General features: G+C 40.0%; 2 protein-coding genes and 1 long non-coding RNA gene across 5 annotated transcripts in view; all 3 read left to right on the top strand.

The window, feature by feature from the left end:
• RAB8B (RAB8B, member RAS oncogene family) overlaps positions 1–9,351 on the top strand; it is a 60,184-nt gene extending 50,833 nt beyond the window's left edge. For both annotated transcript variants that reach the window (XM_032342789.1, XM_032342788.1), the window contains exons 6-8: positions 1,106–1,171; positions 4,010–4,060; positions 5,107–9,351. In XM_032342789.1, coding sequence (XP_032198680.1) covers positions 1,106–1,171; positions 4,010–4,060; positions 5,107–5,199 — 210 coding nt within the window. In that variant the 3' untranslated portion in view covers positions 5,200–9,351. The remainder of the gene's footprint in view (positions 1–1,105; positions 1,172–4,009; positions 4,061–5,106) is intronic.
• A 555-nt stretch (positions 9,352–9,906) lies between these two features.
• Positions 9,907–14,667, top strand: LOC116590670. The gene is made up of 3 exons (XR_004285697.1): positions 9,907–10,943; positions 11,358–11,415; positions 13,736–14,667. It is a non-coding gene; the product is annotated as an uncharacterized LOC116590670 (long non-coding RNA).
• Positions 14,668–15,003: 336 nt separating this feature from the next.
• Positions 15,004–24,396, top strand: part of APH1B (aph-1 homolog B, gamma-secretase subunit) — a 34,123-nt gene continuing 24,730 nt past the window's right edge. The window contains exons 1-3 of one of the 2 annotated variants that reach the window (XM_032342786.1): positions 15,004–15,230; positions 16,868–17,038; positions 23,681–23,751. In XM_032342786.1, coding sequence (XP_032198677.1) covers positions 15,118–15,230; positions 16,868–17,038; positions 23,681–23,751 — 355 coding nt within the window. In that variant the 5' untranslated portion in view covers positions 15,004–15,117. The remainder of the gene's footprint in view (positions 15,231–16,867; positions 17,039–23,680; positions 23,752–24,396) is intronic. The other variant, XM_032342787.1, reaches the window with a different exon arrangement.

The following is a 24,396-nucleotide window of genomic DNA, read 5'->3' on the forward strand; positions in this document are numbered from 1 at the left end:
AATATCTGTATTTTAATCCTTTTTAAAAAAACAACAAAGAGATGTAATCCATACTTGAATAGTATGAATTAGTATTCGAGATCCAGCTCCATATATTGTGTAGTCATGACTCATTCCTGAAGAATTTGCTGTTTTCTGGGAGATACAAATTGGTCCTTTTTCAGATTCCTGCAGCTGAGAGTTCAGGCTATTTCTTCCATATCCGTGTGAAAATGCCCAGTTTTAAAGGGCAAATAAATCATTCTCTTCAATTAAAAGCGATCAGATAGGTGAAGCTTAACCAGTAATCACATTCCAATTCATTATTTTTTGCCTAAAACTGTTTTACACCATATTAGATTTAGGTCATTATGATTAAACTACTTTTAATTCATCAAGCTGTGGATGTCATTTATGGTGTTTTCTATTTTGTACCCTGCAAAAAAAGCAAGAATTTATTACATGTACATATTTATTTCTATAACATTTTCTAAATTAACTTAGAGTCTTCAGTTTTTAAGTCTTAGAATTTTGCTTTGGCCTTTTTTTAGTGATGCATGCAAAATGTATTTTGTTTTTAAATCTGACTGCAAACTATTTTTCTGTAAGAACATTCATTTAATCTTGCTATTTTAAATAAACTGGGAACTTTTGGGGAGTAGATGGAAATAGAAACCAAATAAAAACGAAAGCAGTGAGTACTTAGTATTTTAAGCTTTCATTCTTTATGTACCATTTATTAAAAAATAATGAAAAGTCAGAATAGTAACTGTTAGAGAGTTGTACTTTGGGAGCAGGTGAAAGGGGTCAATGAATCCCAAATTAATGGAAGGAGCAAGTATCTGTCTCACGCTTTTTCTTGTAAGCATATTAGAGAACTAAAGCATAATAGAACAAAAGAATAATTTAAGTCATGTCTTGAGTGGAAGCACTGCCATTTTACTTATGATGATTAAGTTAGCTATCTACATTTCAAACACATAGAAGAAACCAAAGAAATTTGAGAACCACAAGAGTTTTCAACTAGATCCTCTACCGTTGGGACTTTGAACAACCTAGAAAAAGGAAATGCTTTATATGTTGAAGCAACATGAACAAAATTTAAATGTTTCTGTTTGCCTTTCAGTTAGCTATTGACTACGGGATTAAATTCTTGGAGACAAGTGCAAAATCCAGTACAAACGTAGAAGAGGTAAGAAAGAAATGTTCGGTGACCTGTTATGGGGTAACGTTAGAGCTTAGATGCTTATGTTCAAGCAACTCTCCAAAGTTGTCATTTTCTTAGTGAATGCCTTCTGTGAGCTCCCCCTCCATTTTGTGAATTTTTGTGCTTCTGATTTTTATGGGGACCCAGGTTGTTGAATTTCTAGCAACCAGCCCCCACATGGGCTATATGAGATTGCTTGATTAAGATTCACTGAGCAGAAGGTAGAAGTTCCGTTCAAGCTCAGCTTTGCCCTTTGTTTAGGAAGCCAGAAATCCTGCACTCGCCGAACAAGCACAGTGTTTTCTGCTCATTTATCATGGTTCGTGTCATCCTATAGTAGCCTGTAGCAGGAGAATCTTAATTACTTTCATGTCTGTACTCTCTCAAGAGAGAATTAAACTGATTATTGAACAGATTTCCTTAGATTGAGCATGATACATTGTAACACAACAGCATTTAGTAGAAATAAATGTGTTTATCAGAGAGTAGTTTTAATAAATTTTCAGTAAGTTGTTAAAGATAAATCATCTAGAGTCTTCTAAGAATAAATTTTCTTTACCAAGGGCAGTTGTTGATAATATTTTCTTTTTTAAAAACATTTTTTAGGGAAGCCTGGGTGGCTCTATTGGTTAAATATCTGCCTTCAGCTCAGGTCATGATCCTGGAGTCCTAGGATCGAGTCCTACACTGGGCTCCTTGCTCAGCGGGGAACCTGCTTTTCCCTCTGCCTGCTGCTTCCCCTGCTTGTGCTCTCTCTCTTTCTGACAAATAAATTAATTAATAATTTTTTAGAATTTATTTGAGATTGAGAGTGAGAGAGAGCACATGAGAGGGGAGAGGGTTGGAAGAAGAAGCAGACTCCCCACTGAGCAGGGAGCCCGATGCGGGACTCGATCCCAGGACTCCATATGACCTGAGCCAAAGGCAGTTGGTTAACCAACTGAGCCACCCAGGCTCCCCATTAATAACATTCTTAAGACTTGTAAAAATGATAAGTGTGTGTTAATACGTGCAACTGAATGAACAGTAATACTGATGGTTTTATAGACATTTCATTTCTTAGACTACCACCATCCACCATAACCATTACGGCTTAAAATTCAGATTTAAGTGACTTTATTAGCTAAGGGACACGGTCAGAACTTTTTCTTCATGTTTTTAATAACTACCACTAATTGTTTCTGGTTGGCTAATGGGTGTTAGGAAACAGGAAGCTTCTGTTGATTTATTTACACAAGCATAGAGGAGCAGAAAAATGCTTCCTTCTGCTGCCACTAAAGGATTTCCTTCCATCAGAAAGAGGGGAACCTCTTAAGTAGAAACAGGAGAAAATTTGTGCCCTGAGATGGCCCAGGTAGGGTTTCTTCCACAAAGTGAACTCTGTACCCTGGCTTAATGGAGCAGGTTTAGGTCTCTGTTTGTGGCTGCACTGTGATGGCATCTGAGGCTTACAGATAGCTGTGAGCTATGCCAGTACAGAGCTGGGAGTTGCCCGAGCTGTTTATTCTGACCAGGTATTTGGCAGAAATTAGTAGCTTTCCCAGAGTTTTAATTTAGTGTCGCTAGCTTTTCCTAGAAACTGGGATGAGCTTCCTTCGAAACTTAGACTCACAGGTAACCAGTGTGACAGTGCAACATTGGTAATAAGTGAGGAGAGTGGTTATCATGCTGTTTCTCTTTGACTTGGTTGGACATAAACCTTCTCCTGAACATCTTTGGGGGCAATAGGGTGGTTGGGAATAAAGAGACCGACAGTTGTGGGTTTAGCATGGAGACAACAGAAGATTCTTTAAGAGTCTTGGCTCTGTAGAGAGGCACCTGGCTGGCTCAGTCAGTGGAGCATGTGTCTTTTGATCTTGGAGTTGTGAGTTCAAGCCCCATATTGGGTGTAGAGATTACTTAAAAATAAAATCTTAAAAAAAAAAAGTCTTGGCTCTGTAGAAACAAAGTAGAAATGATAGGTTTAAAAAATACTTCATTTGGGTTACAGCACACTAGGCACAAAATGTCACTGAGATTACTCAGATTTTTCTTCTTTCTATTTGAACTTAATTCCACGGTAGGGAATTGAGCTGAGCTAAGACATAGAAGATGATACAATTCTCAGGTACAAGAGTGAAAGCAATTTGAAAGAGAGGATATTGGGGATAAAAGGTAGAGATTTTTGTGGAAACAGATTCTAGAGCTCTAGCATAATTTATTCAATTATTAGACATATTCAGCATCTCCAAGACAAGACACTGCATCCTGCTCTGAGGACCTGCAGTGATCTAGATTCTCTGCCCCCACAGGTGCTTTTGTTGCACTGAGGAAGGTTCCTATAACTCAGCAAGTGTCGCATGAGGAACTTGTGCTAGGTATTATGTGCAGAAAATATTTGATGAGTGAATGAATGACAGGGTTTTAATTTAATTTAATTTATTTATTTTAGCAAGAGAAAGAGCACACATACACGAGCAGGGGGAGGAGCAGAGCGAGAGGGAAAAGGAGAGGGAGGTAATCTCCAGCAGACTTCATGCTGAGCACAGAGCTCAGTCCCACGACCCCAAGATCACAACCTGATCTGAAACCAAGAGTCAGATGCTCAACCTACTGAGCCACCCAGGTGGCCCATGATTGACAGTTTTTTAATACTGGAAAGGGTTCATGATATCATTGAAAAATAAGATACAATATTCAGGTGTATACTACGATTACAGTTATGTTCTTTTCTCAATTAAAAAGTGTCAAATAATATTTTATAATGAAATAATGATAACATTCTACATTTCTATTTTATAAAATATAAACATACATTAATAAAATTTTTGGTTTTACCTTTAGGCATTTTTTACACTTGCACGAGATATAATGACAAAACTCAACAGAAAAATGGTTTGTATCACTTTTTTTACTTTCATTATGCTATTTGTTAAATTTGTTTTTCTTATTTTTGCTGTTTATTTATTTGATTAAAAGGATAGGGCTGTTTGTAACATAGTCACAGTGACTCATTTTTTTCCTGACTCACATATTTACCTGATTGAATTTTGATTCTTATTTCTGTTTCTTATGAACTGTGGCTGCTTCCATTCTTTCATCTAATTCTGTAGGCGGTCTTTAATGGAATTTTGACCAGCATAATTAAAATAATAATGACACAAATTACATTTTTGCCAAGAAATTTTCTAGTTTAGTTTTAACGTGACAGGTATTTATACGTACATGTAATGATGATCTTAAAGTTGCTAAAGTTCACTTTTTTTTTAAACTTTTTTTTTTTTTTAAAGATTTTATTTATTTATTTGACAGACAGAGATCACAAGTAGGCAGAGAGGCAGGCAGAGAGAGAAAGAGAGAGGGAAGCAGGCTCCCTGCGGAGCAGAGAGCCCGATGCAGGGCTCGATCCCAGGACCCTGAGATCATGACCCGAGCCGAAGGCAGTGGCTTAACCCACTGAGCCACCCAGGCGCCCCGCTAAAGTTCACTTTAATTAGAAATGATGTCAGTGATGAATTGTTAAGAGCACCTTGAAAGTTTGTTTTCGCCAGAATCCTTAATATAACTGCATACCTTTCATTAGCAACTGTTCTTACCTCTAGCAAGAGGATTGCCTATACCAATATCCTAACATTGTTTCCATCATTACCCTTGAAACTTTACACTCCAGTGGCTATTTTTCTGAACTGGAAATGGGAGCTTCCCATCTAATACATTATTAATTTAAAGGTACTAGCCTAAAATATGTTTCTCATTTTAATCCACAACTTCCAAAGATAGGGACAACATCAGAGCCTGACAAGTCCCCTTTCTAATAAAATACTCTACCAAAGACACATTTGTGGCATAGTTTGACATTTGTACATTTTAGATAATCGGGATCAAACCATGAAACTTTTATTTCCTTGGTAACTTCATCTTCCCTTTCTTCCCTTTTTTAGAATGACAGCAATTCATCAGGGTCAGGTGGACCAGTGAAAATAACAGAGAACCGATCAAAGAAGACCAGTTTCTTCCGTTGTTCGCTACTTTGATGAACTCAGTTTCTGAGAGACTGCAGCACACCTAAAGGACCCTTTCCTGCTTCTCTGAAAGCACAGGTCAGCCAGCCTCAGAATCACACCGCCTGGCTGCTGCTGAGAGCACCACTGAACCTAGACTTCTCGACACAGAATGCCATGTGGATTCCAGCCTCATGGCCTATCAAGTTAACAGGCTCCTTTTTTCAAACATGGAAGCAATGAAGTGGAGACATACGCAGGACTTAACTTGTTTTTCCTTTGGTTTGTCCCAGAAGCTGCTATCTTTTCTTTTTCACTTTGCACATCAGTGTTAGCCTATCCCTGCTACAGCACAGTTTCAGACTCATATTTGCACACTTTTGCCTCATTATAAGTTCTAGACAAATTTGTGCACCTGGGGATGTTTGGAAAAGTAAAACATTTAAAGCAGGTTAACATACTAAAATTAAAAGAAGTTTAGTCTGGGTCGTGTGGCCAGATAGAATTTTTTTAAGGGCTCTAATTTGTGATTTCCTTAAATAAGAATCATTAAATTCTGATAAAAGTGATCTTAAAAATTCATTTAAAATGTCCTTCTATTCATCAGAGGCCATAATTCCTTTATTTCTTCAGGTTATTTAGAATTTTGCTTCATTCCTGACCTTTTTGTTGGAAAGTTTGGGTAGCTGAATAAGTCACTTTTTCAATTGATTACCTCTCTGATCACTAGAAGCTACATTTGGAAATCACCTTAATATTGCGTTTCCTGGGGGTTATATTTACTGTTCTCTCCTATGTTTGACCTCTTGTAACTACTCAGTAATCAAAAACATAACGTATTTGAACATTGTTGTCTGTTTCTAATTGTGAACTTCTTGAGCTGAAATTTTACATAGGCAGAGAGATGTACCATTTAGATCTTATTTTAGCATCTTATTGTGGTTCTGTCATATCAGCATCATAATACATGCAATGTATTTTTTCTTAAGTTCACTCTTTAACTTGCTGGTTTCGTTTGTAATACCCAGTCTCTACTGTGATCCCTGTCTGCAAAAGTTAACAAGTATTGGATTTAGATTTTTGTTTGTAGAAAGCTTACCTATAGGGAGATAGATTAACTTGTTGATATCAAGTGTAACAGAGGTAGCTCTTAGTAATGGTAAACAGAATGATTTTTTGTTCTGTTTTTACTTGAGCTCCCTTCTTCTTCTTCTCCCTCTCCTCCTCCTCCTCCTCCTCCTCCTCCTCCTCCTTCTTCTTCTTCTTTAAACAAAGGTAATTAGACCTAGTACAGCCTCTAGGAAAAGTCTTGCCTTTTTGTTAGAGAAAATAGGAGCAAGGTTTTCCATTTTAAAACATCTGTTATTGAATGTGTAGAACCTGGTTCCATCTGTTTGGGTTTATTGTTATAGAACTCGGTCCAGTCATTTGGGCCAAAACCAGCCAAAAGCTCACCTGCCTTTCTAACCAGACAGTGGTACTGGGATACCTTTTGTAGATGAAACCTTCACATAAGAAAAAAATAAAAAGCTATTTAGCGTTAACCTATGTGCCAAATTCAGATCATGTTGTTGTTATTCTAGCCTTTGATGTCATAATACAGCAGGGAGTAATGAATAGGTGATTAGGGAAATGAATTCTGCCAATAATTATCCTTCCTGTTAGGCTTTTTTTGTTTCATGAAGGTTACCATCATGCTTGAGAGTTGAGAGTGAAGATGAAAATGGAAATGGATTGCTTGTTCAAGCAATGGATTCAAGCAAATGGATTGCTTCAGATCAAGACATAACTAATTGGAATGCTTGGACCCATCAGACCTTTACTATTGTTTGAAAACTTGTGTACAGTTTAGCAGCTGCAAATATACCAGAGCTATTTTTGATGGATACGCTAAACTTCATGTTGGCAGATCTCAGCCTTCTTGATTTTGTTTGTTTGTATTTACCTATAGGCCTACAGGCACCTGGTTATGTCCCAGTCTAATCAGTAGTTGCTTGATTAAAAATTGATTGTACATCTACCATATTAAAATTAGCTCAATTTTTGGAAAGAAAAAATAATTTCTTAGAACCATCTCTTATTTACTAATTTTCTGAAAAAGATCCAAGCAGTTAAGCTTTCTGAATGGTAACGAAATACTTTCTAAAAGGCAAGTGCTAGGACACCATGTATGAATGTAATTCTCCTAGTAATTTACCTCTGACTATTTGGTGTCTTAACACTTTGGTTTATATCTCAGGGGTTGTCTGCAAACCAAAACTGACATATTCTGTGGTTAGCTTTTGTTTTTTTGTTTTTTGTTTTTTGTTTTTAAACACAATGCTTTGCTTTTGTTTCATTCCTTCTCTCTTCTTTTGTCTGATGTGGGTTAATAGTTAGTCTCCACGATCTTCCCTTTGAAAGAGCCTGTAAAAGTTAGATGAGTCTAAAAGTGCTCTTTGAAGTAGCAGCTATTTGGAGGTAGATCCTCTGTTATATAGAAATAAATCGTCCTTGCTATTTTCTTACGTTTAGCTTTGCTAAATTGTATATAATTTGAGCTAAGACCATAGGAAGTTCACTTTCTGCATGGTAAAATGACCCAATAAATATTCCACTTTGCTTAATAATGTACATATAGTGCATTATTTTTTCTATGTGTAGATGAATTTAGTGACAGATAATTGTCTGTTCCCTGCTGAAACTGAAGAAAGCTAGTTTGTGTGAACATGTTTGTGGTCTTACGGACAAGGTACAGAAAGGCGTTGGCAGCAGTATTTGTGGTTCGGGGGCTGCACGTGACTATCAGTGTGCTGATTCTTGACAATGATTGGACTAGACCTTTTCAAGTAGAGTCTGAGGATTTCAGACACTGAAAATGTGCTGTAACTCAGTAGCATGTAAACCAGTTGATTGTAAAATGTTTCACTGGGAATTTATTTTAGCTATGTTTTACTTCGTACAGATTATGAGAAAATAATCCACCTGTGCATCGGTTAGGAGGTGCCGCAGGGTTTCTTACTATTTACATGAACATTTTGTGCAGTCTTTGTTATAAATGTTCAGAAGACTATACTCTTTACTTTGAAGGACTATTTTTTCATTATACCTCATTTAGCTAACTAGTATTCTAATACCTGGTAGAAAACCAGTGAGCCAGCCTTGAAGCCTCCAACACCATTTAGATTATATGTTTTGTTTTGGACTAAAGACATCATTGGAAAAGGTAGGAGATAGCTTACTCTAGAATAGAACATACATGTCATAGCCACTAGTGCGAACAAGGTATGATCTCCCTGTCTCCCTTAAGAAATTTAGCTGTGCAATATAGATGAACGTTTGCAGAAATTTCTAAGTAAGAGATTATAATTCCATTTTACAGATTCTGAATGCTGAGAATCTGTATTAAGACTTATATAAAGTTTTTCCTGTGAACAGTAAGTGATGCATTTAAGCAGATTTTTTTTTCTAGTTCATGACTTAGCTTTCTTTATAAATTTAGTACTTAATCTTTAAAGATGAGCTTTTAAGCTTCAAATTTTAATACAGCATTTCATTATGTTGGTTTACTTATCTCAGATTTTAAGCACTCATTTCTGCCATCAGGTTTTTTAGAATTTTTCTTCTAACAGAAAAGACATTCCTTTTCCCTTCTTGTTATATGCAAAGAAGGGAGGGAAATGGAATGTCCAAAAAAAAAAAAAAAAGAGAGAGAGAGAGAGAGAGAAGAGAAATTTCTTGTCCTAGAGGGACCTAGAGGGAATATGCTAATAAAATTTTAAATCCCAGCACAATTTTACAGAGAATCAGTCTTTTTTTTTTAAGACTAATAAAATTAATACGAGTCCTGTTCAGTCTGAAAAAATTCTAAATGACTGAAATTTACAGAAGTGAATATCAGCAAATAATTATTTTAGGGATATTTTCAAATTTTACTTCATTTTTTGAAATGCTTGTGCCATATGCGATTGCATTTCTTATTGCCAAGAACTAATAGAACTTCTGGTTTCATTTTCTTTTTAAAAATGTGAACTTAATTATTATAATTCATTCCTATGGCCTTACAGATGGGTTATATTTTGTTTTTTGCAGCTGACACTGCAGTTCCTTTAGTGCAAAATGCCATAAACTATTTGACTAAAATCATGCCCCCAATGGGAAATACTAGTTTTTCCATAGATTTATCCTTCTGTATATGTTTCAGCATATTTTATTTTTGCTTCAACAGCTTAATGTGAAAAGCTCCTGCAGATAAAGTGAACCTGTCATGTGGTTAATCTTGTTTAAGCCAATTCATTAACTGTATACTGATACTGATGCTGTGGTTTTGTTTTGTTTTGTTTTTAAATGGATTTTATTCCAGGTGAACTTTTTTTTACAGTAATGTTCGTCTAAAATAAAAACTACATAATGAAAATAACTCATGACTCTGAAATGAATTGCACATTAAAAAAAACGTTTCTTCAGATTCTTCAGAATCTACGTGTATGATTCAAACCATGGTAGGCTTGAGATATTTTAGCAAACTTATCTGACTTGGAATTGCTTAAAGACTCAGAAAAATTGAAGTACCTGGCTGGCTCAGTCATTAAGCGTCTGCCTTTGGCTCAGGTCATGATCCCAGGGTCCTAGGATCGAGCCTGCTTCACCTTCTCCCAGTCCCCGTGCTTGTGCTCTCTCTCTCTTGTTGTCTCTCTGTCAAATAAATAAAATCTTAAAAAAGAGAGAGAGAGAGAGAGAGAGAGAGAGAGAGACTCAGAAAAATGGCAGATCTCCTGCTCTTACCTAGATCAGAATACATTGAGGTGATTCTGTTACAGAATTGTTACAGAATGGCAGTCTTAAATTGATCATCCTTCCCTTCTTAGTCCTGTCAAGTTTAGTTTCTGTTGTTTGGTTTTCACTTCCAAATGCCACAGTTTGAGACCCCAGCCCTGTCACTATTCTCCCACAATGGTTGTGCACGTTCCTGGTCGTAGCCTTTCACGTTCATCCCCAGCACCATTTTGAAACTTCACTGTTCTCAAGTTTCCCACTTCTCTCCCTTTACTCTTGATAAGTCTTTCAGTTCTTGTTTCCCGGAGAAAAGCCTCAGTTAGCCATCTCTTCCTCTCTATCCTATGGCCTACCAAGGTCCAGCACCCAACGCCACTCATCCCCACTCCCTCCTCTTGGAGCAGAAGCATCCCTTCTCTTCGGTGCCTTTCTCACCACTGCTGCTTTTCTGCACTCATCCTCCCACCTCTGCCCTTCAGAGAACTTGAAGCTCTTTCTCTTCCACCTTCACACTCATCCCATGTTACACCTGGCCCCTCATCATCTAAGCACCCTAATGCCACAGATGTTGGCCTCGTGTCTCTCTCCCCTATTGCCCTTTTTTCTCTTCTTCCTGTTGTAGCTAAGCTTCTTCAAAGAGTTGCCTACAGTTACCATCTTCACTTTTTCGTTTTTCCTTCATTTCTCAGCCTACTCCAGTCTGGCTTCCTCCCCAGCCACTTCACTGACAGTAGCCTAGTTGCTGAAGTCGCAGACAATTTTTCGTCCTTATCTTGGCTAACCTCTTGGCGGCATTTGACCAGTATATCTCTTCCTCCCAGAAATGTACTCATAGCTTCTGCGACAGTAGTCTCCTGATTGTCCACTTTTCCAAAAATAAATTCATCCTTTTTCATGGCTCTAAATGCTCATAACTTCTGTGATCGGGGGAATAATGGCCCCCAAGGATGTTCATGTCCTGATCCCTGGAACCTGTGAATGTCACTCTACATAGCAAAAAGGACTTAACAGATGTGGTGAAGGTAAGGCTTTTGAAAGGGGAGGGATTGTCCTGGATTATTGCGGTGGAGTAATATGTAATCCCAAGGGTCTTTATGGGAGGGACACAGGAGGAGTTGGAATCAGAAGGAAACTATGAGATGACAGGGAGTGAAGGTATGAACATGCAGGCCTGTGAGCTAAGGGAGGTAAGTAGCCTCTGGAATTTGGAAAAGGGAAGGGGAAGAGATTCTCTCCTAAAGCCTCCAGAAAGAACCAGCCTGGCCCTGACACTGGCTTTAGACTGGAAAAGTCATTTCATAATTCTGGCCTCCAGAACTCTTAAGAGAATAACTTTGTGTTTTTTTAAGCGCTACATTTGTGATTATTTGTTACAGCAGCAATAGGAAACTAATATGGCTTTCAAGTTTATATCTCTAGCCCCGCCCTCTTTGCAGACAGGAAGATTTCCAAATTGATCTGCCTATTGGCCATCTCCCCTGGGATCTGCTACAGGTACATCAAACAACATGTCTGTGTCTTAACTCTGCTCTCCATCTTTCTTGCTCCCCAGCAGTTCCCACCAACAATCCTTAAACCCAGGAGGAGAACGCTGTTCTCTTTCCTCTTTTCTCCCTCATGGTAGATGTTAGCACAATCATCTACTTAGGTCGACAAGTAGCCTCCAAATCTTATAGATCAAACACCTTTATCTCTTCCTCATCTATCCACTTGTCCATTGTTTCTGCCCCTGTCTGTGTTCCATCTTTTGCCTGGATCTCTGCAACCTCTCCTAACCAGTTGCCCAGTCTCTACTCTTAGTTTCCTCCAAGCCAGTTTTCACAGCACCAACAGGAATCTTCTGTCACTGCCAAATTTAATCCTTCCGTGGTACCTCACAACCTTGGGGTAAAAGCTAAACTCTTTAGCCTGGCAAACAAAGAGCTTTACCACCCCCACATCTTTTCTCTCTGGCCTGGGATCTTGTCATACCCTAACTCATACCCATTTTGCACGTCACCAGTAACTGCAGTTTCCCAAACACACCACCATGCTTTCTCATTCCTTCGCTTATGCTGCACCTTTTACTGACTTCCTACCCTTTTTCCAGCTAACTCTTTCATGTCTTTCAGGACTCAGTAAGGGTTTCTCTGGGAATACTTTGGGCACAACCCATCCAGGTTAGGAGCCTCCTCCCATGTGTGCCCAGAGTTTCATCGCACTGGATTCTAACTGTCTGCTTATTCTCTTCCCACTAGACTCTAAGTTCCTGTAAGCATGGGGACCAGACTTTAGCTTTGTATCCATAGTATCCAGGAAGGAGTCTGGCACATAGTAGGTGTTTAATAAGTGTTAGAAGAGAATCAGTGAGCTTTAGCAATCATCAAAATTAACATGTTGAAGAAAGCTATGTCATTTTGGAAATTTTGTTTTCCATTTACTTCTTAATTGAAAACTTAAGGAGTAGGGATGCCTTGGTGGCTCAGTTGGTTAAGTGTCTGCCTTTGGCTCAGGTCATGATCCCCGGGTCCTGGGATCCCTCTGCCTGCCACTCCCTTTGCTTGTGCTCTCTCTCTGAAAAAAATAAAATCTTTTAAAAAACCAACCAAGCAAACAAAAGGAACTTGAGGAGTCAATGGCACTGTTACTTAGCCTCAAACTCCTCTCTTATAAACAGCATTGTTGAAGTCCATGTAAAAGGGCTTTTTAAACAGCAATGCCCTATATAAGTGTAAGGCACTATTATTCGGAGAAAATTTGAAATTAGTTTTTCTAGTAAATAACCATGAATGCTGAAGATGACTATTTTACTGGTGACTTTGTCAGTTTGGTCTAGCTGCTTTCTTCTTTTCTATTCCAGAGGACATCATTAAAGATGTCTTTACTGATTGGGGGGCCAAACTCATTACATTTTGCATTACCTTCCCCCCCCCTTTTTTTTTTTACAGATTTTATTTATTTATTTGACAGAGATCACACGTAGGCAGAGAGGCAGGCAAAGAGAGAGGAGGAAGCAGGCCTCCCACTGAGCAAAGAGCCCAATGCAGGGCTCTATCCCAGGACCCTGGGATCATGACCTGAGCCGAAGGCAGAGGCTTTAACCCACTGAGCCACCCAGGTGCCCCTACCTTCCCATTTTTTAAAACTAGGTTTGAGGACTAAGATCGAATTGATATATGGTCAAGATACTATGAATACAAATTCCCTCAACTTATAGTTCTGCGTGTTGAGTTGCCTACTTCCAAAATATTTGAAGCAGCTTTAACCAAGACACATGGATCTAGTTACAGTTGGGGTAATCAAGTCATTAAAATAAGGATAAAAGAGTAACTCATTTTCTGAAGTCATTGCAGTAAGTATAACAGAAACCCAGAAGATAGATTTAGCTTCTAGTTTCTTGGAGTCAAGGCCTGAATATGATGAGTTAGCACTCAGGTATGCATTTGTCAGGAGAAAACAATTTTTTTTTTCTAGCTTCAAACTCAAATAATAAAGCATGGGTCTATTAAAAATATTCAATAATGATAATTAAATGTTTTCTTAAAAAAAGATTTTATTTATTAGAGAGTGAGCATAAGCACATGTGCATCAGCAGAGAAGGGCGGTGGGAGAGAAAGAAGCAGATTCCCTGCTGAGTGGGGAGCCCCATGTGGAACTTGATCCTAGGACCCTGGGATCATAACCTGAGCTGAAAGCAGACGCTTAACCTACCGACCCACCCAGGCACCCGATAATTAAAGTTTTATAAAATGTACAGGAAAAATGTAGATGGTTGTTTGTCGGATAAAAATCTTAATTTATGCTAAGGACCTGAGTATATTACGCTTCTGTGAAGGTATTTCTGCATGGAGCTGAAGTGATGGAACTGCATTTGATAACTTTGATTCAGGATAGAACCAAAAGAATCTACATAATGGTGAGTCTATCATTTTGCACTGTTGTCTCAGCCTGAGTTTCAGTAGGTGCTGTATAACCCATTTCAAAATGAAGGATTTTGTGGAGTGAATGAGGTCAGGTTGCAAGATGGGGCTCCTTAGTGGGCCTGGAGACTGCTTACAATTCTCTCTTCCTCTCCCCTGCTCCCCCCTCTCTAAAAAAAAGCACAACTTTTCCAAAGACTTGGGGGTGTGCGGACAAAACACACACACAAAAACAACCCTGAGGACAGCTTCCCTTATTGCTATTTCATTCTTATACTATTATGAGTTATCGCCTGGGTTACCGCTATATGGGTATTATATATAACAGAGCAGGAAGTGCCCCTAACTGTGCCAGTAGCAAAATGTGCCTTAAAAAGGACAAGTTTATTTAGAAAAAAACTTAAAAAGTAGAAAAGACAACTCTATTTAGAACAGGAATCCTGCTTCTGTCTGCAGCTGCTTTCCTTCATTGGATCTGGAATCTTCCCGTTCTGGCTCCAAAGCGGGCTGAGGAATCTCCTCTCTTCCTAGTGACCTCCCAGCCGGCACCGATGGCCTGATCAATGTGCACCAGCGAGTGGTGCTGGTAATGGCGGGGATCGTGGCCCTCAGCTAAAGTCGCCAGTGAACAGAGCCTCTGCATCAGGGCGGCCATAGATGCCAAGTGGAGCGGAAAGCTTGGCGCTGAGGCCGCCCCCGCCCCGCCTTCCAGCCTCAGTCGTTACACCCCCTCTCCGCCCGGCCCCAGCCCCCGGCGCCCTCCGCCCCGCTCCGCCCAGCTTCCAACCCCTTCCGCTGCGTCCCAACCCCTACCTCCGCTCCGCCCTAACCCGCCCCGCGGCTCCCGCCCCCACTCCTACATCCTCCACCGCGCCCCGCCCCTCCTACAGTTCCCTCCGCCCCTTCTCCGCTTCCCTCCGCTCCTCCTCCCACTCCCTCCCAGGCTCTGCGCTCCGCTCCGCCCCGCGGCTTCCAGCTCTTCACACCCGGCTTCCAACCTCCTTTGCCTTGCTCCCTTCGCCCCGCCTCCAACCCCCTCTGCCCCGCCCCAACCCCCCTCTGCGGCGCTGCGCTCCGCCCCGCCCGCTCCAGCCTCCTCTGCCCCGCCTCCAAACTCCTCCGCCTTGTCCCGCCTCCTCCGCCTTGTCCCGCCTCCTCCGCCTTGCCCCGCCTCCTCCGCGTCTCCTCCAGCCCCTCCGTCGCTCCCGGCTCGCACCCCCGCGCCGCGCTCAGCTCTGTCAGCGCCCGGCGCACCTTGCGTCCCTGTTAGGCCTCCCGGCCGGCTTCCGCGGTCGCCATGACGGCGGCCGTGTTCTTTGGCTGCGCCTTCATTGCCTTCGGGCCTGCACTGGCCCTCTACATCTTCACCATCGCCACCGAGCCGTTGCGCGTCATCTTCCTCATCATCGGGTGAGGCGGTTGCTCCGGGAAACCCGGACTTGGGGCTCTCCTCCCCTAACGGAGGTAGCGGCGACCCCGGGCGTCCCCGTCAAGGGGCTCGACCTTGTGGGCTTTGGAGGGGAGAAGGGTTGGGACCGGGAGAGCCGAGATCCCGCTCCTCTGGTACTCTTCGTCCTCCGAGGGTCGGCGGGAAAAGAAAAAGAGCCCCAGGACCCCACAGGCCGGGCTTTGGGGAAGGAGCTCAGAAAACCCTGATGTATGGCTCCTGAGTTTTTGCCGAGTAGGTCTGTGGGTGGGTTCTGGTGAGTTGTGCAGCCATTAAAATTGTGTGAAAAAATTGTGGGTAAGTTCAAATTTTTCATCTTTTATTTTACTGGAGGGGGTCCCTAGTTGCCCTCAGATTCTCACAGTCATCTGTAATCAATCCCAAATGGGTTAAGAGCACATTAGCCCCCGGAGCTTAGGTGCTTTAAAGCATACCCGTGCCGGACCCCTACCCCAGATCAGCCAAATCGTGATGTCTAGGGGGTGGGATTCGGGCTACGGATTTTTTTTTTTTTTTAAGCTCCCCAGTTGATTCAGGTGTAGAGCCAAAGGGTGGCAACCCGTGGCAACCCGTGAAAACACCGAAGCACCTGTCAGTGCATCTCTTTGCAGGAGCTTGGTAAATACTGAACTCTTGCGGCGAATGTGGTCATAATCCCGGTTTTCACCTGTCTGGCAGCTCTTCCGGGGTCCCTCCTCCTCCCCCCTCCCCCTTTGAGATTCACTTAGTACTTGGAGAAACAACCGTGGTAGGCCAGTGATAACCACCTTTTCTGAGCTGCTTCACCTCTCACAACAGTATTGAAAGTGCCGCATCAGATAGGTCATTTTAAAAAACAATGGAGATTTGAGCAAAAGATTTGTAAAGCTTGTTATAATCATTAAAATCCTCTGGTGTGTCGTTGAAGCCAAGCCTGGAAAGCTGACTTAGATTTCAACAGGTTTTCAACCTCTGAATTTTGTACCAATCACTCCGTTAATAGAGATGTAGACTTTTGCGGGGGGGGGGGCAGGGTGGTGGGGGAGAGAAAGATACGAATTTGCATATGAATGGGCAAAGCACTAATTAGGAAGAGTAGCAAATAACCAGGTTTTTAGCTAGATAGTCCTTGACATATAGTTTGCAGATGTACTTTAGAAGGAGCAGAGCCACTGGAAAAAAATTATTGCTAAGGAAAAAATCTCACATTCCTCTTGGACTGGATGTTTATCTCACCAGGGAAAATGAACCATTGATTAAGAAAAAGGGATCTAGGGGGCGCCTGGGTGGCTCAGTGGGTTAAAGCCTCTGCCCTTGGCTCAGGTCATGATCTCAGGGTCCTGGGATCAAGCCCCACATCGGGCTCTCTGCTCAGCAGGGAGCCTGCTTCCTCCTCTCTCTGCCTGCCTCTCTGCCTACTTGTGATCTGTCAAATAAATTAAAAAAAAAAAAAACCTAAATAAATAAATGTTTAAAAAAAATTGATCCAGGGCATCAACTTAAGAAGACCTTTTTCCCCCTCTTATAAAAGAGTCAGGAAATCTGTTCCTTCTTAAGTAGGGTTTTCTCACTTTTAAATCATTATGAATCTTATTCACTTACACCTTTCTCTATTTTTCAGAGCTTTTTTCTGGTTGGTGTCTCTGCTGTTTTCCTCCCTTTTTTGGTTCATGGCAAGAACCATCACTGACAACAAAGATGGACCAATACAGAAATATCTGCTGATCTTGGGAGTGTTGGTCTCAGTCCTTATCCAAGAAATGTTTCGGTTTGTGTATTATAAACTCTTAAAGTAAGTTAAATATTTGCTTTACTTTTTTTCCTATTTATATTTGAATTATGATTTAATAGTTTGAAACCTTAATATAGTGTGGTATTGAGGGTCTGTGCCTTCCTATAGAGTTGTAAGTCAAGGGTTTGTACATTTCCAGTCTGAAAATATTGAGTATTTTTTTTAAAGATTTATGTATTTTAAAGAGTGCATTTGTGTGGTGGGGAGGGGCAGAAGGAGCGGGGGAGAGAGGGAGAATCTCAAGCAGACTCCCAAGATGAGTGGAGCCCACTCATCTTGGGGCTTGTTCCCACAACTGTGACTAGAGCTGAAATCAAGGGTTGGATGCCCAACCGACTGAACCACCCAGGTGCCCTGCAAATACTGAGTATTTTAACCATTTCTTCCTTCACTCATTCAAAAAAACATTTCTTGAGAATTTACTCAGTGCCAGGCACTGTCCTAGGCACTGGGGATACAGGATGATTAAAAGACCATCCTCTGTCTTCATGGAGGTTATGGTGGAAAGAGCCAATACTGAATGAACAAGAAAATACACAGTATGCTAGAAGATAATAAGTGCCCTGCAGGAAAATAAGCTAGAGAAATAGTCACTGAAATAACAAGAAAAACTGTTCCAGCTTAAAATTAATGTGTGCTTCTCTTTGCCACCACTGAAAATAAATAATTCTTATGGAGATTATGCCTACTATTATTTTGGCTGTATTAGGGGAGAACAGGGGTTTATTTTGTGATGTTTCATGTGATTTCATGTCTATAATAGAAAAATATATTTAAAAAACCATGGTTATGAGTTCTTTTTTAAGGCCAGGAAGTAGGTCATCTGTAGGATCCATGAGGACCTCACATGAAACCGTGGACTTGAAAACAGCTTAAACTTAGAACCATATTTTCTTTCAGGCAGTCATGAGGTTGGCTTTGATTACATAGTAAGCCTTAATAAAGTGATGAGTGTGCTCTTTTTATTTCTGCAAATGAGATAATTAAGGCATTCCACAAATTTCATGTATGCAATCAAGACAGAGTCTCAAAAACATCTCTTGTAATAGGCTTCTGATAATTTGTTTTTGCCAACATGCCAGGCCTTCTGTATTTTTTTACTTGTTGCTTTGAAATATTTTATTTATTTATTTATTTATTTATTTAAAGTATGGGGGTGGGGAGGGGCAGAGGGAGAGAGAGAATCTTAAGCAGGCTCCATGCTCAATGTGGAGCTTCGTGTGGGGCTCCATCTCATAGCCCTGAGCTCATGACCTGAGCTGAAATCAAGAGTCAGAGGCTTAAACAACTGAGCTACCAGCTGCCCCTACTTGTTGCCTTTTTCTTTTTTTAAAGATTCATTTCTTTATTTTAGAGAAGAGGGTGGTGGAGGGAGAGGGGGAATCTCAAAAGGAATCCACACTGAGCAGAGATCTCATGAGATTCGATCTCATGACTGTGAGGTCATGACCTGAGCTAAAATCAAGAGTTGGATTCTCAACCAGTTGACCCACTCAGGCGCCCCCTTACTGGTTGCTTTTAATAATAGTGAAATTTAATAATGAAGCACTTTTAATTACAAATAGCAAGCCAGAAAGACATTGCTTAGAAGTAAAAATCTTAGAAAAGGTTTAAAAATGAAATTTCCATTAGTTTCTGAAACTATCAAAGAGCAACAACCAAGTAGGAACAATTTAAGCTTCCACAAGAATATAATCCTTAATAGATGGAACATCTATTCAGCTGTGGTTGAATGTTTTGTGATATACAGCAATTACTTTAATTCCAAAATTATTTTTAACTGTACAATATATTCAGGTAATCAAAATCTCCCTCTTTCTGATCTCTGCCCCACAGAGCCAAATGAAATCTCTGTTCCATGGTTGTCATCTTGTCTCTTTCAAGGCTACACATACCTCATTCCTTTACCTGGCCCTCAGAAGACGTAGATATGGCTTCTAAACCTTTCCATCTCTTTTTTGTCAATAGACACCTGTTTTTGTTAGTGCCTGGAGTTTACCTGTGCTTAGGACCCAACACAGTACCCTTCTGTGGTCGAAGTCATACAGAGAGCAGTGGTCTTTCCCACCCTTGCTTGGGCACTGTACTCTAAACTCAGTCTCAGGTTGCACTGTTTTTTTCCTGTCAGCAGTATCACTGGCTCATGTTGGTTTTGCATTTTCACATATGTTCATCCTACTTTTGGAGCAGACCTAATTTTGAATAGATTTTCACAGTTTAGGGACATGGGTTTAACAACTCCCTAGGATATTAGGTTCTAAAATCCGACTTACCTGGAATGACTAAATCTGCTGGTTTTTACCACCTTGTTTCTTCATGGATTATACCTGGCATGCAACCTTTTATTGCCACTGTCCTATGGTTCTAAAGGACTACAAGCTGAACATAGCTTGCTATTTTTAATGAGGACAGTGAGGGAGTGGGGACATACTGGAAAGGAATTATAGGTCTGTCAAGGCTCCCATGCCACCAAGTTCAGAGAAGCCTCTTTGGCCTTCTTTGGAAACCATGATTATTCCTCTGAAAGGGCCTTTGGAAATTAACAAACAGAAAATAGGACAAACCTGTACTAATAGGTGACTTGACTTCCCATTGCAAAATGCATCTTCACCAAGCCTTTGCATTATTGTACAATATTTTTCTAGCAAATTTTAAGAAATGGTGGCTGTCATGTAGTTATATGTTAAAACAAGTTTGAGAATTATTATGATACTTTATTCATGACCAACATATAAATATGTTTAACTTGCTCTCGTGCTGTACTACATTCAAACATAGGAACTTTGGTTTAATTAATATATTATCTATCTCCACTTCCAAAGTAGGTTTTCAACTTTAAAGTACTGCTCCAAGACAAACCCTAAGAGACTCTTAATGTCACAAAACAAACTGAGGGGGGCGGAGAGGTGAGGAGGGAGAGGGTGGTGGGGTTATGGACATTGAGAAGGGTATATGCTATGGTGAGTGCTGTAAAGTGTGTAAACCTGGCGATTCACAGGCCTGTACCCCTGGGGCTAATAATACATTATATGTTTATTAAAAAAAAAAAAGTACTTCAATCACAGTTTTGCTATCTGAATTTGGTGCCAAGATTACAATATGAAAGTTTTTTATATATATGAAATTGAATCAAAATATTTATCACTGCAGTCTCATAGATTTATTTCATGGGTCAGGCCTTGGGAACGAGTACTTCCTCTTGAAGAATGAATAAATGAATTGTAACTTTCAGCATAGCTAAGAGCGGTACTGTGAGAAACTGGCATGTGGCCACAAGTGATAGTCCTTCCTATAGTAGTTTCTATAAAAAATCCAAATTATGGTTGCATATGTTGCCTAAAACATACATTAAACATTTTTTTACTTGGAGCTTTTGTAATTTAATCCAGTTTTGTCTTATAATGCTGATACCATAAATATTTCCTAATTTTAGAACATCTTCCATTTGTAGAAAAAATGTTAAGATAATCATTACTACAATTTCTTTTTTTTTTTTAAGATTTTATTTATTTATTAGAGCATGAGTCAGAGGTAGGGAAGAGCCAAGGGGGAGAGAGAAGCAGAAGATACTCCCTGCTGAGCAGGGAGCCTAGGGTGGGGCTCTATCCCAGGACCCTGAAAACACAACCTAAGCAAAGGCAGACAGTTAACCAACTGAACCACCCAGGTGCCCACACAAAGTTTATATTTCAAAAATTGAACTTTGTCTTTTTTGTTCTTGGAAATAGTAATAAATGTAAACAGAATTTTCCCCTTCAGTAAAATGGTCAAATTAAAAACACTGTCCCAATAGCCCAACTATGGAAAGGATGTCCATCAACGGATGAATGAATAAAGATGTGGGGTGTGTGTGTGTGTGTGTGTGTGTGTGTGTGTGTGTATAATGGAATATTATGCAGCCATCAAAAAGAGAAATCTTGCCATTTGCAATCACGTGGATGGAACTGGAGGGTATTATGCTAAGTGAAATAAGTCAATCAGAAAAAGGCAATTATCATATGATCTCACTGATATGAGGAATTTGAGAAACAAGACAGAGGATCATCAGGGAAGGGAGGGAAAAATCAAGACAAAACCAGAGAGGGAGACAAATCTTAAGAGACTCTTTTTTTTTTTTTTAAGATTTTTTTTTATTTGTTTGACAGACAGAGATCACAAGTAGGCAAGAGGCAGGCAGAGGGAGAGAGAGAAGCAGGCTCCCCGCTGAGCAGAGAGCCCGATGTGGGGCTCGATCCTAGGACCCAGGATCATGACCTGAGCCGAAGGCAGAGGCTTTAACTCACTGAGCCACCCAGACACCCCTTAAGAGACTCAATCTCAGGAAACAAACAGTTGCTGGAGTGGAAGTGGGTGGGAGAGATGAGGTGGCTGGGTGATGGACATTGGGGAGGGTATGTGCTATGGTGAATGCAGTGAATTGAGTAAGACTGATGAATCACAGACCTGTACCCCTGAAACAAATAATACACTCTGTGTTTTTTTTTTAAAATAAGAAGAAAAACACTGTCCCTTACATCATGTGTTCTGTCCATCATGACCATGGAAACTAATGGTGTTTTCTACTTTTCTGTTTCCTAATGTTAGTGTTGAGAACTGTTTCCATAGACCTTTCCTCTCATAAACTTGCAACATAGAATGAGGAAGTTTATTAGACTTTTGAATTTATATATTTAATACATTTGTGATACCTTGCTATACCAGATAGCAAAAATGTTTTATTCATTATTGAGCAATTTATATAAAACAAATCCTCTAAAATTTGATTCTGTTGTGCCATTATGTCTACTTGTTGATAGAGATTGCTATCATATATGTCTCTCAGCTTTAGCCTTTTTTTTTTTTTTTAAGATTTTCTTTATTTATTTGACAGAGATCACAAGTAGGCAGAGAGGCAGGCAGAGAGAGAGGGGGAAGCAGGCTCCCTGCTGAGCAGATAGCCCGGTGCTGACACAGGGCTGGATTCCAGTACTCGGGGATCACGGACCTGAGCCAAGGCAGAGGCTTTAACCCACTGAGCCACCCAGGTGCCCTTTAATTAGCCTATAACAACATTCCTGTCACAGGTTATTTTATTTAGGAAAATTGAACATTTTGGTTGGTTACTGCTCCAGAGAAAGATGATACAGCCACTTAAGTTTTGATTAATGTCCTTGCTACCAAGTAATGCTTATAAATGGAGTGCCCTGAAATGGCAAATTGTTTCTTTTGAGTCTAGAAAAGAAAAAGGTCCTTTTCATTATTCTTATTACTACTATGGTTGAATTCTACATTGCCTTAATTTAAAGTAACCAATGGTATTTATATTTATGTAATGAATAGGCCTGCTATATTGAATACGAATACCTTGAAATTTAAATTAACACAATGCCCAGAGTATACGTATCTTCTGGTTAATTAAATTTTCTACTCTTAGAGTTAACCTAACTCATTTTGTTTCAGCCCTTGGTGAAAAATCAATCTAAAATGTTTGGTTTCTTTATTGCTTTAACAAATATACCTTCTTGTAAATACAATGTAAATATCCTTTGAGTCAGGATCATTGTTGCAGAGTTTCTAGCCAACAAATGTTAGTAATCGTGACAGTAATAGAACTGACAGCTACACCTTGCATTCCTACCTAATACATCTGCATGGGAGTAGGGACTCAAGATAAGTTTGAGAATTGTTCCCAACAGAAGCACAGATATCACTGCAGATTATTTCTTAGTGACCAGTATTCTAATGTTTCATTTAGGTATTCATTTATTGTCTTTCTAGCATCTTCTCTGATTAATTCCCCCCTGAAGCCTGATTGGGATATGAAACAAATATGTAGAATATTTTATCATCCGAAGATCATATGATTAAGTAACCCTATGAGAGCTCAGATCATGGGCATTCTAGGATTGAAGAGTAAGGAGAGATTAGCGATTATCAGTCACTGGTAGAAATGACTTTGAGAAAGTGCTTACTAAAAGAGACTTTGGAAGATGAGTATAATTTAGGTTCTACAAAATGGAAGGTAAAAGGGAGGGTAGCAAAATAGCTATAACCCTGGTGGGATTGAAGGTCTAAGTACTTCGTAAAAGGGGACAAATTCAGAGTGATAGATAGGACATTGAATTAAATATTTACTGAGCTCAGAAAATAGTCAGAACCATTGCTTTTTTTTCCTTATAAGTTCAATCCCTGATGGCTTGTTTAGTTATATTTTTCTTATTTTTTCCCCTTCTTTGTGAAAAGTCAGATAAAAGGCAAATTGGTTGGAAATTTTGGTTGATATTAGTTAATTGAAATTTTGCTGGGTTTAGTTTAAATGCATTTTGTTTTATTTTGTTTACTATTTTTAGGTTTTACTTTTATTCCAGTTACCATACAGGGTAATATTAGTTTCCTTTCTGCAACGCAGTGATTCAACACTTCATACATCACCAGTTCTCATCTCAACAAGTGTACTCCTTAATCTCTATCACCTATTTAGCCCATCCCCCAGCCACTTCCCCTGGGGTAACCATCTGTTCTCTATAGTTAAGACTCTTTAAATGAATTTTAGATTTAAGGTATAACCTGAGCAGAAGCCTCAATAAGTAGATTTTGAAATACCTTGTGAATTTTCCTGATATACTGCTTTTCCTTTTAAAAAATTGTGTGGTTTTATTTTAGAAAAGCCAGCGAGGGTTTGAAGACTATAAACCCAGATGAGACAGCACCTTCTATGCGATTGCTGGCCTATGGTAAGTTGGAACTGCATGGTGTCATTAAGAGAAAAAGCCAGATTTAACATAAAAGCCATTTTAATTTTTTATATCTTTGTAGTTTTGTGTTTTCTGTTTTTTTTTTGTTTGTTTGTTTTTGTTTTGTTTTTTTGACAGACAGAGATTACAAGCAGACAGAGAGAGAGAGGGAGGGGGAAGCAGGCTCACTGCTGAGCAGAGCAGATCGATGTGGGGCTCGATCCCAGGACCCTGAGATCATGACCTGAACTGAAGGCAGAGGCTTTAACCCACTGAGCCACCCAGGCACCCCTGGTTTGTTTTTTTTGGAGAAAGATTTACCCATTTGAGAGAGAGAGAGTGCTTGCACAAGGTAGCCATGGGAGAGGAACAGAGGGAGAGGAAGAGGGAAAGAGAAAATCTCTAGCAGACTCCCCACAGAACATGGAGCGCAATGTGGGGCTTGATCCAATCCCATGACCCTGAGATCATGACCTGAGCCAAAATCAAGAGTCAGAGACTTAACAGACTGAGCCCCCTAGGCACACCATCTTTGTAGATTTTAAATAGTATTTTATTATTGCCTTGACCTTTTGGTGCACATTATTTGTTTTTCTAGCTTTCCAGGACCGTTATGTAAAGAGAAATAATTACAGGTGACCTGTA

This window comes from Mustela erminea, chromosome 5 (assembly GCF_009829155.1).
Source record: "Mustela erminea isolate mMusErm1 chromosome 5, mMusErm1.Pri, whole genome shotgun sequence".
NCBI classification, from domain to species: Eukaryota; Metazoa; Chordata; class Mammalia; order Carnivora; family Mustelidae; genus Mustela; species Mustela erminea.